This window comes from Esox lucius, chromosome 24 (genome assembly GCF_011004845.1).
Source record: "Esox lucius isolate fEsoLuc1 chromosome 24, fEsoLuc1.pri, whole genome shotgun sequence".
Classification (NCBI taxonomy): domain Eukaryota; kingdom Metazoa; phylum Chordata; class Actinopteri; order Esociformes; family Esocidae; genus Esox; species Esox lucius.
This window is the reverse complement of record NC_047592.1, coordinates 14197062-14212221: the sequence shown is the minus strand read 5'-3', so window position 1 is coordinate 14212221 and position 15160 is coordinate 14197062. Positions and strand designations below refer to the sequence as shown.

The 15160-nt window shown below is 38.5% G+C and overlaps 1 protein-coding gene across 4 annotated transcripts; it reads right to left on the bottom strand.

Annotated features, from left to right (window-relative positions):
* Positions 1–4627: 4627 nt before the first annotated feature.
* On the bottom strand, positions 4628–14867 carry LOC114828735. Of its 4 annotated transcripts, none has more exons than XM_034290555.1 (6): positions 6725–6854; positions 6217–6567; positions 5761–6102; positions 5203–5316; positions 5012–5058; positions 4628–4824 (listed from the first exon to the last, which is right to left on the bottom strand). In XM_034290555.1, exons 1-6 carry the CDS (start codon positions 6765–6767, stop codon positions 4711–4713), a joined length of 1011 nt encoding a protein of 336 aa, XP_034146446.1. In that variant the 5' UTR covers positions 6768–6854; the 3' UTR covers positions 4628–4710. The 4 variants fall into 4 exon arrangements, with proteins under 4 accessions (XP_034146446.1, XP_034146447.1, XP_028973430.2 ...); XM_034290556.1 differs by having other exon boundaries at positions 6217–6367; XM_029117597.2 differs by having other exon boundaries at positions 6217–6348.
* Positions 14868–15160: the final 293 nt, after the last annotated feature.

Here is a 15160-nt window from a genome sequence, read left to right as displayed (position 1 = left end):
AATTTTGTCTCTGTCTTTACTCCTTAATAAGTAAATATGGAAGTCCCACCCTCCAGGGCCATAAATCTGACACATTATACCCTACATTTACTACTCATATTCTTCATATGAATGAGCTATGAGGTAGGGTGGCAAGACAAAGAAAAACATCCAAGCCCGGCTGAAGTTTGTAAAAACAAACATCAAGTCTCCCAAAAGCACTTGGGAAAATGTGTTACGGTCTGATTAAACCAAGGTTGAACATTTTGGCCATTATTCCAAAAGGTATGATTGGCGCAAAAACCAACACTCCACATCACCCAAAGAACACCATACCCACAGTGAAGCATGGTGGTGGCAGCATCATGCATTGGGGCTGTTTTTCTTCAGCTGGAACCAGGGCATTAGTCAGGGTGGAAGGAATAATGAACAGTTCCAAATGCAAGGCAATATTGGCACAAAAACTTCAGGCGTCTGTTAGAAAGCTGAAGATGAAGATGAAGGAATTTTTGCACGACAAAGACCCAAAGCACACATCCAAACCCACAAAAGCATGGCTTCACCTGAAGAAAATGTACGTTTTGTAATGGCCCAGCCAGAGCCCAGAGCTGAATCCAATTGAACATCTGTGGGGTGATCTGAAGAGGGCTGTGCACAGGAGATGTCCTTGAAATCTGACAGATTTGGAGCGCTTTTGTAAAGAAGAGTGGGCAAATATTGACACGTCAAGATGTGCCATGCTAAGAGACTCCTACCCAAAAAGACTGAGTGCTGTAATAAAATCAAAAGTTGCTTCAACCAAGTATTAGTTTAAAGGTGTGCACACTTATACAACCAGGTTATTGTGATTTTTTATTTTAAAATATCCTCAAAGATTTCAGTTTGTTTTTCAATTGAATTGTTCACATTATAGGTCACATTAAAGGTGGAAAAAGTTCTGACATTATTTATTTTTGTCTCATTCTTTTACATCATAAGAACACTTTATTTTAACTGGGGTGTGTAGACTTTTTATATCCACTGTATTTTTCCGTTTTCAAAAGTGTTTCAATATGTCTTAAATACATGAAACACATTTATAGTTGGTAATATGCATTTAGCACAGGGGTGTCATACCGGTTCCACGGAGGGCCAAGTGTCTGCAGGTTTTTGGTTTTTCCTATTAATTGGTTCCCAGTTCAGACCTAAACAACCAGGCAAGGGTAGAAACTAACCAATTAGTGACCTAATTAATCAATCAACTACAAGGTGAGAGCAAAATTCTGCAGACACTCTGCCCTCCGTGGAACCGGCTTGACTCGTCTGATTTAGCACTTACATCTAACAGATACAGTGGGGCAAAAAAGTATTTAGTCAGCCACCAATTTTGCAAGTTCTCCCACTTAAAAAGATGAGAGAGGCCAGTAATTTTCACCATAGGTACACTTCAACTGTGAGAGACAAAATGAGAAAAGAAAATCCAGAAAATCACATTGTAGGATTTTTTATGAATTTATTGGTGAATTCCTTGGTAAAGCAAGATTTCTGGCTCTCACAGACCTGTAACTTCTTCTTTAAGAGGCTCCTCTGTCCTCCACTTGTTACCTGTATTAATGGCAACTGTTTGAACTTGTTATCAGTATAAAAAATCAATCAACTTTGGGAGCAATTATAAGAAAATGGAAGACATACAAGACCACTGATAATCTCCCTCGATCCAGGGCTCCACGCAAGATCTCACCCCGTGGGGTAAAACTTATTACAAGAAAGGTGAGAAAAAATCCCAGAACCACACGGGGGGACCTAGTGAATGACCTGCAGAGAGCTGGTACCAAAGTAACACACTACGCCGCCAGGGACTCAAATCCTGCAGTGCCAGACATGTCCCCCTGCTGAAGCAAATACATGTCCAGGCCCGTCTGAGGTTTGCGAGAGAGCATTTGGATGATCCAGAAGAGGATTGGGAGAATGTCATATGGTCAGATGAAACCAAAATATAACTTTTTGGAAAAACTCAACTCATCGTGTTTGGAGGAGAAAGAATGCTGAGTTGCATCCAATGAACACCATACCTACTGTGAAGCATGGGGGTGGAAACATCATGCTTTGGGGCTGTTTTTCTGCAACTGTACCAGGACGACTGATTCGTGTAAAGGAAAGAATGAATAGGGCCATGTATCGTGAGATTTTGAGTGAAAACCTCCTTCTATCAGCAAGGGCATTGAAGATGAAACGTGGCTGGGTCTTTCAGCATGACAATGATCCCAAACACACCACCCAGGCAATGAAGGAGTGGCTTCGTAAGAAGCATTTCAAGGTCCTGGAATGGTCTAGCAAGTCACCAGATCTCAACCCCATAGAAAATCTTTGGAGGGAGTTGAAAGTCTGTGTTGCCCAGCGACAGCCCATAAACATCACTGCTCTAGAGGAGATCTGCATGGAGGAATGGGCCAAAATACCAGCAACAGTGTGTGAAAACCATGTGAAGACTTACAGAAAACGTTTGACCTCTGTCATTGCCAACAAAGGGTATATAACAAAGTATTGAGATGAATTTTTGTTATTGACCAAATACTTATTTTCCACCATAATTTACCAATAAATTCATAATAGATGCTACAATTTGATTTTCTGGATTTTCTTTCTCATTCTGTCTCTCATAGTTGAAGGGTACCTATGATGAAAATTACAGGCCTTGCACAATTGGTGGCTGACTGAATACGTTTTTGCCCTACTGTAAATATAAGTTGAGAAATCCTCATGTTTTGCATGAGTGGGAAGCTACAAAAGAATGTCTCAAAAAGAAGAAATATATGATTACAGATGAGTCAAAACCCAAATCTCAATCAAATCGAAATTCTGTTTGGGGACCTGAAGTGAGCCGTTCATACAAAGACGCCCTCCAGCATTACACAGTTGAAGCAGTACTGTAAAGTAGAGATTCCTCCCAGTTAATGTAAAGGACTGAGAAACAGTTACATTAAATGGATACATGAAGCTATTTCAGCCAAAGGGGGCAACACCAGCTATTGAATCTAGGGGTTTACTTACTTTCTCTGCATTATAAAATTGTATTTCTGTTGATTTTTTATGAATAAATGATTTCAAAGAATCCTTTAGTGTCATTTGTTAAATTCGGGGTAGATTTCTTTTTTTTTTTACATTTCCATGTGTCCAGATATGCAAACAAAAAAGACCACTTTTTAAGTATGCAATGCTTTCAAGTGGTTTTTATTGACATATTTATTGACATATTTTGAATATCTATCCGAGGGGCAGGTAATTGTCTTTTCACCCAGATGAACTGATAATGAGAGGCGTGGAAAGATCGTTTCTCCACATTGACTTGCTCATTACTACCAGTCACAAAACAGTAAGTGACGCTTTCCTCACTAACCCCACCTCTTTCTTCAGAGCCCAATCACATTCACCTCATAAGATGAGTAGCTGCTTCTTAAAATAGGGGGCTGTGATCAGTGTGAGAAAAAACAGGAAATACCAAAAACATCATGACATCCATTTCTATTTGAGTCTTAATATGTGATAGGCAAGGTAAAAAAATAGTTTTCAATACTGGGTGCATTCGTACTTTAAACCAGCCACTTAAAAATGACCTAATCACAAACAAACACAGAGGTATATAAGCTGAAATGCCATAAAAGGCGAATACGCCACTGCAGCTACTGAACAGTTGTGTTTTGTCTTTTCAACCCTAAGTTTAACCACACTCTGTACCACTGAGCTTTATGGCCTGTGTTACTGGAAGAGAGCTAAAGCAGACCTAAAGTGGTCAAACTAACACTGCAGAGATACTTGATATACTTGGCAGTTAAACTCTGAAGGGATAAAATACATTAGAGGATCAATATCCACCATTTATTAAAACAACTAAATGTTTAATATGCGTGCTTAGATAATCTATGAATTAAATGGGATTTGAAATCAGGAAGGCTATTATGGCTCCTGACTGCATGACAAAGCTTTGTCAAGATTTTGAAATATGTGATCAACAATGGCAAGAACAGCAATGAGTCCACTTTCAGTACCATACAGCAAACGTCCTGCTAAAAACCATACAAAAAACATCCTGCTACATTAGCAAACATTTTGAACGTTTCCATAACTTCTGCAAGGTGCTGCAAAATTACTTGCCATGGTATTGTCAGTGTACACTCCGGCTTCCTATTGGAAGATAATTACATTTCTGCATTGTGAACATACTATACATTCACATGACTTTATTCACATTGGTCAATAGTTTGTTGAAAATGCAAATGTATTATGTGTACATTCTTTGAATTTTGTTTTAAGCTCTTTTAAAAAAAACTCTGACAGGACATTGTGTTGAAAGTGTTAGTGACAAGACATTGTGTTGAGTCTTAGTGACCTGCACTGAGGTGTGAACACAGCATGTGGTGAGGACTGACTGCATTGCTGGTGGTTAGTTTATGTTAGTGGAAAATCTATTTAGGGCATCAGAATAACGCTGCTATACAGTATACAGCCAAAGGAAGAAAGTCTGTTAAATCTGAAACATTGTCAATCAAGTACACCATGTAAAAAGTAATCAGGATTAATTTTGCTCTAATCCATGCAATTTCTCTGCAAATGGAAGAATATCAGCGAAAATGGAAGAATATCAGTGAATACAAGAGTACATGTGAATTAGATTGTGAATATTTTATTCATGTTATATCTAAATTAAACGTTTTAGCATTTATGATACCACAACTCAGTTGAGTTCATGTTTCTTCATTTCACTCCAGAGTATACAGTGTCTCTCTCTATGGCACTCTTCTGTCTACTGGCCTTCTGCTTGTGGACAACATTCAGAGCAGCGTAATGGAGACTGTCCATATGTTGATCCTGAGGAGAAATTCATATTCAATTGATATCCCAGAAGTACACTGAACAATACAAGAAAGAAAATGCATATTTTAACATTTTCCAGCAGGCATAGCTTATTTGTAAGTCTTTGGCCAGAAACAAATTCGACCCAATCCTGGTCAATAACTAAAATGTAAATGTAAGAACAGGAGTTATGTCTGTGTACCTGATTATGACTGGGGTCTGCTGGATCACTTGGTTGAGGGTGCATCCCTTTTAGACAAGTACATGAAGAATCAATATTAACAATCATCATCATTATCATTGTTAAACAATGAGACCAATTCTCACTGAAACAGGTCAAATGCTTTAACTGTAGCCATAACTGACTCTATCTTACATGACAACAATACTTACCAATGGACCTGCTGATCTTGTATAGAACACAAGTAAGAACAACGATGAGGACGACACACAGAACCAGCGCTGTTATCAGGCAGTACAACAATAGAAGATGGTCCCCCTTACAGCCTTTAGTAGGGAATCAAACAGGGAGACACTAAGAGACTGAGACACTGAGCAAAAATAAACGGAGACACAAAAACAATGAAACACTGGGAGGCTAAGACGCTGCCATATTGAGTAATAAGACGCTGAAGCAATGAAACACTGAAATAATTATAGTTGGAAACCCTGAGCTATAAGACACTAGAAATGAGACATTGAGTGTGGTTCTCAATAACTCAGTGGGGAAAGCGTGGCACTTGCAGTGCCAGGGACCACCGAATCACAATAATATTGTAATTTTAGAGAAAAACATATATGGCATATAATGTCTATTATAGATTTAAAGTCAAAGGTATAATGATTTACCAACAGGTGGTAAACCAAAGATGAATGGACAACGCCTCGCTTCTATATTTCTCTGTTTATAGTTATAATAACACATTTAATTAAGTTATAAGTATAACTTACCTCCAACATCCAGCTTTGTCCCATTCCCAAACAGTATCTCTCCACATGAGGCCACAGCACAGTAGTAAGTCCCAGTATCAGAGATGCTGAGGTTCCTCTTGGGGAGGTTGTAGACACAGCTCTGTGTAGGAGACCCAGACTCAGGGCTCTTCATACACTGACCACTCCTGTCTCCGTTGGTGTAAAAGATTCCTGGAGAAGATTCTCCTGAGTCATGTCTGAACCAATAGACACTGTGTTCTCCTTCACAGGTCTCAGTGTTTATTGTACAGTTCAGAGTCACAGAGTCTCCTGGCAGAACTGACTCAGAAACAGGTTGCTGTACAACAGTCTTGCTGGATCCTGACACAAAAAGGAGTAAAAACTGTTGTAAATGACTGACACTTTAGAATATATATAAAAAAATATGTCAACCAAAAACATATTTTTCAATATTGAATAAAAGTTGTTTATTACCTTTTAGAATGAGAAATATTCCAACCGAAAACTCAATGAAATTGCCCCTCAATGCCCCACAGTAATACATGGCTGAATCAGACGGCTGGAAGTTTGAGATCCTGAGGTGGAACACACCTTTCCCACCAGGAACTGTAAACCGATGGTTGTCCTTGAAATCATTGTGAAATGTTGCTTCAACATTATATCTGAAAATACTTGATATATGTTGAGGCTTCTGTCCTGCAGTTTGTTTGTACCATGAAACATAAGAAATTATTTCTGGATAAAAGCATTTCAGAGTCACGTTATCTCCAAGCTGAGCATACTGAAAAGAAATTGAATGACCGATGTCATCGCTCTGTGCCTTAACTGGAATGGAGAGAGAAGAACAAGACCATGGATAAATCCTGGTTGCACTGTATTTGGGGTCCCAACAATAAACCTTGTTCAGGTGTCTGAAAAATGACACATAGCACTTAAACAGGCAAACTATCATAACGTAGATTAGATTATTAAATCAACTTACAGGTGTTATTAAGCAGAACCAGGATTAAACACAATCTGGACATTCTTCAACGTCTTCTCTGGTGTGACAGAACAACTGAGATGAGGGTCAAGAGAGAAAGTGTGCAAGAGAGTGACAGAATCAGCTTAAATGTTTTTGTGCAAGCCCCAAAGAACGCACGAGTTTTGGGTGGGCTCCTCTATTTCTTTGAAGAGGAAGTGAGGTCTAGATAAATTACTGCCTTATATAAAGATGCTCCTTTTTTCGATTAATCTGTGGTGTTTTTATCTCTAAACATCTATTAAAAAGACATGCCATTTATCTTAAAGCAGTGTAAAATCAGTGTTACTATTTCTGTCAGTTGCTGAGAATCCTGGCAAATGAACATATGCCGTCCTGGAGATACACAAGGGGTGTACAATGTAAACACACTATATGTCGCTATAACAAAGTTCAAGCACAAATCAAGCTTAGTTATAGTAAAACACATATTCTTGACTGTGTTGCAAAAGAGATCCACAATTTATGTTTTTCTAGGGGTAGAAACTGGCAATTATTTTGCCCCTAGTGGTTTAACTCTGCCAATAAAATTTGTGATGTTAAAGCACCAAGAACCGAGAAATCGTACCGAGAAATCTGGATATGGCCCCACTTTAGACTTGTCTTTTTTCCCCCAAGTTAGTCGCAATCAGGTATGTACAAATAATTTAATGCTGCGGTGTTCTGTTCGTGTGACTCATTGAAAAACCATCGTATATCACAAATACACTTTGTATTAACTCAATGTGCCACTTTGCCCTTGTCATGATGGACTGATTCAGACGCAAGTTGCTGAAGTACAGACACGCTGTTAGACTTTGAACCTCAAAAGAGGGTGATCTGCATAACATCATGGAGATTCATTTCTATCAATGATTCTATTAAAACATATTAGTGCCACAATGTAGAAAAGAACGTTTGTAGACTGTAATGTAATTGAATTGAAGCACAAAGCACTACAAATGTGAAAAAGTGAGTCCCCTGGCTCAGTCTTGGAGATGGTCAAGTTAAAGCTTGAAAATGTAGTACCCATAAAGTTATTGATGTTGTTGTTAAAACTCTCTTAAAGGTTATGAAATGAGGATGCCAGTTTGTTTAAAACCTGTTAGTTCAGGGGCAAAAAAAGTCAATTTCCGCCTAAAATGATGTACCCAAATCTAAATGCTTGTAGCTCATGACCTGAATATGGTAGAAACATATTTTTGGTATCATTTGAAAGGAGACACTCTGTAGTTTGTGGCAATTATCAATTAATGCAGGAATGAATAACACAATACATTTGGCAGAAGATAAAACTCAATTCTTCTTCATGTTTGAATTGCAGTGGGGAAGGCCAAACATGGATTAAGAATCTGGAGGAATTTTCCACTTGATCCACTAGATGTCAGCAGGATCAGGATCTTTGCACACATAGAAACTACACAAACAGTTGGCAGGAGTAGAAAGGGTAAGAGTAGAAGGGAATATGAAAAAGAAGGGTGAGACTTATCGACTTCTGGGAAAGCTCTGAAATGGCCAGCAAGATGATAACGTCACAGTGGGGGTCAAGAGTCAGGGGGACCTCCTGAATCACTGTTGGGGATTCAGGGAGAAATATGGTGATGAATAGGCATCAACATGTCATAGCCAAATCACATAAACAATCGGTTACATATAAGGACATTATGAACTGAACTCTACTATAATGACATGACCCAATTGGCAGTAAGACGCTCAGAAACTATATGACATAGCCTAGCATTGCCTAATATGCTAATGCTAATATATTGTATGTCTTGGGTAATCAATCTTATTGTACTCACCAAGTTGCTTGACACACATTCCATGATTTCTTCCAATTGTCACATTGTCCATGTGTCCTGTGTGTGCGTCTGACGGTGATCGTTCAACAATTGCTGTAAAGTGTGGCTAGTGTGCTCTCAACCTAGCAAGTTTCAAATCCACTGGTCATCATTTGAGAAAGGTACATGCTACTAAATACATAAGCTTGTGTGTAATTGGTGCCAGACAGAATGTCTTTGTTGATGTCGTGCGAAGCATAGAGGCCACGTAGAAGGATAAACTGTGTCTGGTTAAATGCTAGAGACTCTCTTCTTTTCAGAAATACAAATTATGCTGTGTTAAAACCTATAAGGGTTTTGAATATCATGAATAGTTTTGTTCCGAGTTGGATTTCGTTCTACAACACTGTATTGAACATTAATCGTTTTCGATTATAAAAAACGGATTTTATCAAACAAATTGTTGCTTTGTTCTATCTCTGGGACCATCAAGATAATAAATCAGAAGAAGACAGCTCATTGTAAGCACAAAATTTACCATCAGACCCGAAACTTCAACATTTTGAATAATCCAGTATAAAGTGAATTGAATCATCAGTAGTAAATGTAGGGTCTAATGTTTCAGAATGGAGGGTGGGACTTCCAGATTGATGTGACAGGTGGGCGAACATCCGGTTTGTAGGATGGGACTTCCTGTATGATGTGTATTAGGGTAGGACTTCCTGTATGACGTATGTTCGGGCAGGGCTTCTGGAGTTCGGAAATGTTAAATTCCCAGGCATTAAATTGTGTCAGCGGTAAGATGTTTGGTGTTCAACAAAAGGGTGCCAGGGGTCCACTGCCAAGTAGTACAACAGATGTCAATTTCCATGTTTTACATTGTGCGTGTAGCATGGTGTTTTTCCACAAGCACAGAATTGCATGTGCGGGACATGCTTTTTGTGAGATATAAAGAAAGATTCGGGACTTACGATTTGGAGAGATTCAGCCCATTTTTTCATTTTAACAAGAGATGGGCCTTAAGATCAGATATGCCCTGTAGTAATGGTCCCTTAATAACCAATATTACAAACTGTACTATATGCAGGTTGAAAATCATCCCATGTTTCACGGTTAGTAGTCCAACAAACATCGCAATGAGCAATGCTTTTACTTTGAAGGATCAGACATGGCCAGGTCCAACCACACATTATGCATAGGTGCATTTTGTCGCGGTTTTGGTTTAAAATATTGTTAAAAATAAAAACAAGGATTTTGATACATGTGTATGTATGAGCAATGGTGAGTTTTGCAATAAAAATGGTTGTTTTAATTCAGGATTAACTTTTAAGTTGCATCATATAGCAAAACATTACAAAGTTACCTGGAAGGTTGCGTATATATTTGCATGAACAACAGTGAATCGTTGACAGGTCAGGATATGTTATTTCAGGTAATTAAAACATTCGTAGCGGCGTCTTTTGAAATTGTACAACGGGGATCAACGCGAGATTGTTTTCCACACAAAATAAAATGTAGTGTTTGCGTCTACCGGTTTGGGTTAGTATGGGCGTATGCTGTCCCTTCCGAGTAAGATGTGCTGCATTCTCGTAAAACCTTCAGATTCATGATGCCATATAAATAGTTATTGTGTAAATACATAAAAAACGCTCTAGGGTGGGTCTCCTCGCTGTTTTGAAACTTTGTGACCATCCTGTGTTCGATGAAAGACAACAATTTTACACCTTGTCATTTCCTTAAACACAAACAATATCTGTGAATGACACACAATCTTCTAACAATGTAACTTATGTAACCGGCCCCCTTATGTAACCGCTAGCCTCAGCCTCGACACATGTGTACTGCGGGTTCAACAGACCCATCAAACAAACTGAAAAACATGTAGAACCTCGGATGATTATGTTTGTAAGTGTTTGACGCATCTCTCTATTTGCAAATAAACGATTAAATTGTGCAATAAAATTTTGTCTCTGTCCTTACTGGAACTCCCACCCTCCAGGGCCATAAATCACCATTGACACAAAACTGACACTCCTATTCTTCATATGAATGAGCTATGGGGTAGGGTGGCAAGACGGAAGTATTTTCTTACAAAGAAAAACATCCAAGCCCGGCTGAAGTTTGTAAAAACAAACATCAAGTCTCCCAGAAGCACTTGGGAAAATGTGTTACAGTCTGATTAAACCAAGGTTGAACATTTTGGCCATAATTCCAAAAGGTATGATTGGCGCAAAAAACCAACACTCCACATCACCCAAAGAACACTATACCCACAGTGAAGCATGGTGGTGGCATCATCATGCTTTGGGGCTGTTTTTCTTCAGCTGGAACCAGGGCATTAGTCAGGGTGGAAGGAATAATGAACAGTTCCAAATGCAAGGCAATTTTGGCACAAAACCTTCAGGCGTCTGTTAGAAAGCATCTGTGGGGTGATCTGAAGAGGGCTTTGCACAGGAGATGTCCTAGCAATCTAACAGATTTGGAGCGCTTTTGCAAAGAAGAGTGGGCAAATATTGCCACGTCAAGATGTGCCATGCTAAGAGACCCCTACCCAAAAAAACTGAGTGCTGTAATAAAATCAAAAGTTGCTTCAACAAAGTATTAGTTTAAGGGTGTGCACACTTATGCAACCAGGTTATTGTGATTTTTTATAAAAAAGTGTCTTTAAAGATTTCAGTTTGTTTTTCAATTTAATTGTTCACATTATAGGTCACATTAAAGGTGAAAAAAGTTTGACATTATTTATTTTTGTCTCATTCTTTTACATCATAAGAACACTTTATTTTAACAGGGGTGTGTAGACTTTTTATATCCACTGTATTTCTCCGTTTTCAAATATGTTTCAATATGTCTAAAATACAAGAAACTTATTTATAGTTGTTAATACGCATTTAGCACATGGGTGTCAAACCTGTTCCATGGAGGGCCAAGTGTCTGCAGGTTTTTGGTTTTTCCTATAAATTGGTTTCCAGTTCAGACCTAAACAACCAGGCAAGAGTAGACACTCACCAATTAATGACCTAATTGTGCAAGTACTCCCACTTAAAGAGATGAGAGAGGCCCGTAATTTTCATCATAGGTACACTTCAACTGTGAGAGACAAAATGAGAAAAGAAAATCCAGAAAATCACATTGTAGGATATTTTATGAATTTATTGGTGAATTCCTTGGTAAAGCAAGATTTCTGGCTCTCACAGACCTGTTACATCTTCTTTAAGAGGCTCCTCTGTCCTCCACTTGTTACCTGTATTAATTGCAACTGTTTGAACTTGTTATCAGTATAAAAAATCAATCAACTTTGGGAGCAATTATAAGAAAATGGAAGACATACAAGACCACTATAATTAGTTGTTATTGTCTGATCGAGAGTTGTGTTGAAAGTGTTAGTGACAGGACATTGTGTTGAAAGTGTTAGTGACAGGACATTGTGTTGAAAGTGTTAGTGACAGGGCATTGTGTTGAAAGTTTTAGTGACAGGACATTGTGTTGAAAGTCTTAGTGACAGGACATTGTGTTGAAAGTGTTAGTGACAGGGCATTGTGTTGAAAGTGTTAGTGACAGGGCATTGTGTTGAAAGTCTTAGTGACAGGACATTGTGTTGAAAGTGTTAGTGACAGGGCATTGTGTTGAAAGTCTTAGTGACAGAACATTGTGTTGAAAGTGTTAGTGACAGGACATTGTGTTGAAAGTGTTAGTGACAAGACATTGTGTTGAAAGTCTTAGTGACAGGACATTGTGTTGAAAGTGTTAGTGACAGGACATTGTCTTAAGAGACATGAACTGGTCTGGTGGTTTAATGCACTGAGGTGTGAACACAGTATGTGGTGAGGACCTGCATTGCTGGTGGTTAGTCTATGTTAGTGGAAAATCTATTTAGGGCCATAAGAACAACACTGTCATACAGTATACAGCCAAAGGAAGAAAGTTCTGATAAAACTGAAATGTACATCATGTGAACAGTTATCAGGATGAACGTAGCTCAAATCCATGCAATATCTCTGAAAATGGAAGATCACCAGTGAAGATGGATGTGAATCCAAGAGTACATTTAAATTGTTTTGTGAATGTGTTATTTATTTTATATTTAAATTGAACAATTTTGGAAATGAGAAAAGCAACTCACTTCATTTCATGTTTTGGAATATTACTCTAGAGTATACAGTGTCTCCCTCTATTGCACTCTGCAGTCTTCCAGCCTTCGGCTTGTGGACAACATTCAGAGCAGCATAATGGAGTGTGTCGACCTCCTGTTCCTGAGGAGAAAAGCAGAATTGATATCCCAGTATTTAGAATTACACGGAACATTACTGAACAATACATAGCAGTAAATGGTTATTTTAAAATTGTATTTAATATTTGCCAGCAGGCATAGCTTATTTGTAATTAGTTTCTTTGGCCAGAAACTAATTCGACCCAATCCTGGTAAATAACTAAAATGTAAAAGTAAGAACAGGAGTTATGTCTGTGTACCTGATTATGACTGGGGTCTGCTGGAGCACTTGGTTGAGGGTGCATCCCTTTTAGACAAGTACATGAAGAATCAATATTAACAATCATCATCATTATCATTGTTAAACAATGAGACCAATTCTCACTGAAATAGGTCAAATGCTTTAACTGTAGCCGTAACTGACTCTATCTTACATGACAACAATACTTACCAATGGACCTGCTGATCTTGTATAGAACACAAGTAAGAACAACGATGAGGACGACACACAGAACCAGCGCTGTTATCAGGCAGTACAACAATAGAAGATGGTCCCCCTTACAGCCTTTAGTAGGGAATCAAACAGGGAGACACTAAGAGACTGAGACACTGAGCAAAAATAAACGGAGACACAAAAACAATGAAACACTGGGAGGCTAAGACGCTGCCATATTGAGTAATAAGACGCTGAAGCAATGAAACACTGAAATAATTATAGTTGGAAACCCTGAGCTATAAGACACTAGAAATGAGACACTGAGGAATGAGACATTGAGAAATGAGACATTGAGTGTGGTTCTCAATAACTCAGTGGGGAAAGCGTGGCACTTGCAGTGCCAGGGACCACCGAATCACAATAATATTGTAATTTTAGAGAAAAACATATATGGCATATAATGTCTATTATAGATTTAAAGTCAAAGGTATAATGATTTACCAACAGGTGGTAAACCAAAGATGAATGGACAACGCCTCGCTTCTATATTTCTCTGTTTATAGTTATAATAACACATTTAATTAAGTTATAAGTATAACTTACCTCCAACATCCAGCTTTGTCCCATTCCCAAACAGTATCTCTCCACATGAGGCCACAGCACAGTAGTAAGTCCCAGTATCAGAGATGCTGAGGTTCCTCTTGGGGAGGTTGTAGACACAGCTCTGTGTAGGAGACCCAGACTCAGGGCTCTTCATACACTGACCACTCCTGTCTCCGTTGGTGTAAAAGATTCCTGGAGAAGATTCTCCTGAGTCATGTCTGAACCAATAGACACTGTGTTCTCCTTCACAGGTCTCAGTGTTTATTGTACAGTTCAGAGTCACAGAGTCTCCTGGCAGAACTGACTCAGAAACAGGTTGCTGTACAACAGTCTTGCTGGATCCTGACACAAAAAGGAGTAAAAAACTGTTGTAAATGACTGACACTTTAGAATATATATAAAAAAATATGTCAACCAAAAACATATTTTTCAATATTGAATAAAAGTTGTTTATTACCTTTTAGAATGAGAAATATTCCAACCGAAAACTCAATGAAATTGCCCCTCAATGCCCCACAGTAATACATGGCTGAATCAGACGGCTGGAAGTTTGAGATCCTGAGGTGGAACACACCTTTCCCACCAGGAACTGTAAACCGATGGTTGTCCTTGAAATCATTGTGAAATGTTGCTTCAACATTATATCTGAAAATACTTGATATATGTTGAGGCTTCTGTCCTGCAGTTTGTTTGTACCATGAAACATAAGAAATTATTTCTGGATAAAAGCATTTCAGAGTCACGTTATCTCCAAGCTGAGCATACTGAAAAGAAATTGAATGACCGATGTCATCGCTCTGTGCCTTAACTGGAATGGAGAGAGAAGAACAAGACCATGGATAAATCCTGGTTGCACTGTATTTGGGGTCCCAACAATAAACCTTGTTCAGGTGCCTGAAAAATGACACATAGCACTTAAACAGGCAAACTATCATAACGTAGATTAGATTATTAAATCAACTTACAGGTGTTATTAAGCAGAACCAGGATTAAACACAATCTGGACATTCTTCAACGTCTTCTCTGGTGTGACAGAACAACTGAGATGAGGGTCAAGAGAGAAAGTGTGCAAGAGAGTGACAGAATCAGCTTAAATGTTTTTGTGCAAGCCCCAAAGAACGCACGAGTTTTGGGTGGGCTCCTCTATTTCTTTGAAGAGGAAGTGAGGTCTAGATAAATTACTGCCTTATATAAAGATGCTCCTTTTTTCGATTAATCTGTGGTGTTTTTATCTCTAAACATCTATTAAAAAGACATGCCATTTATCTTAAAGCAGTGTAAAATCAGTGTTACTATTTCTGTCAGTTGCTGAGAATCCTGGCAAATGAACATATGCCGTCCTGGAGATACACAAGGGGTGTACAATGTAAACACACTATATGTCGCTA

Coding starts and splice junctions, on each gene's coding strand:
- LOC114828735 (XM_029117595.2), bottom strand. CDS start 14,780: ATGTCCAGATTGTGTTTAATCCTGGTTCTGCTTAATAACACCT. Junction 14,581..14,737: donor GGTTCTGCTTAATAACACCT/GTAAGTTGATTT, acceptor TCTCCATTCCAG/TTAAGGCACAGAGCGATGAC. Junction 4,825..12,993: donor CAGACCCCAGTCATAATCAG/GTACACAGACAT, acceptor ATTTCTCCTCAG/GATCAACATATGGACAGTCT.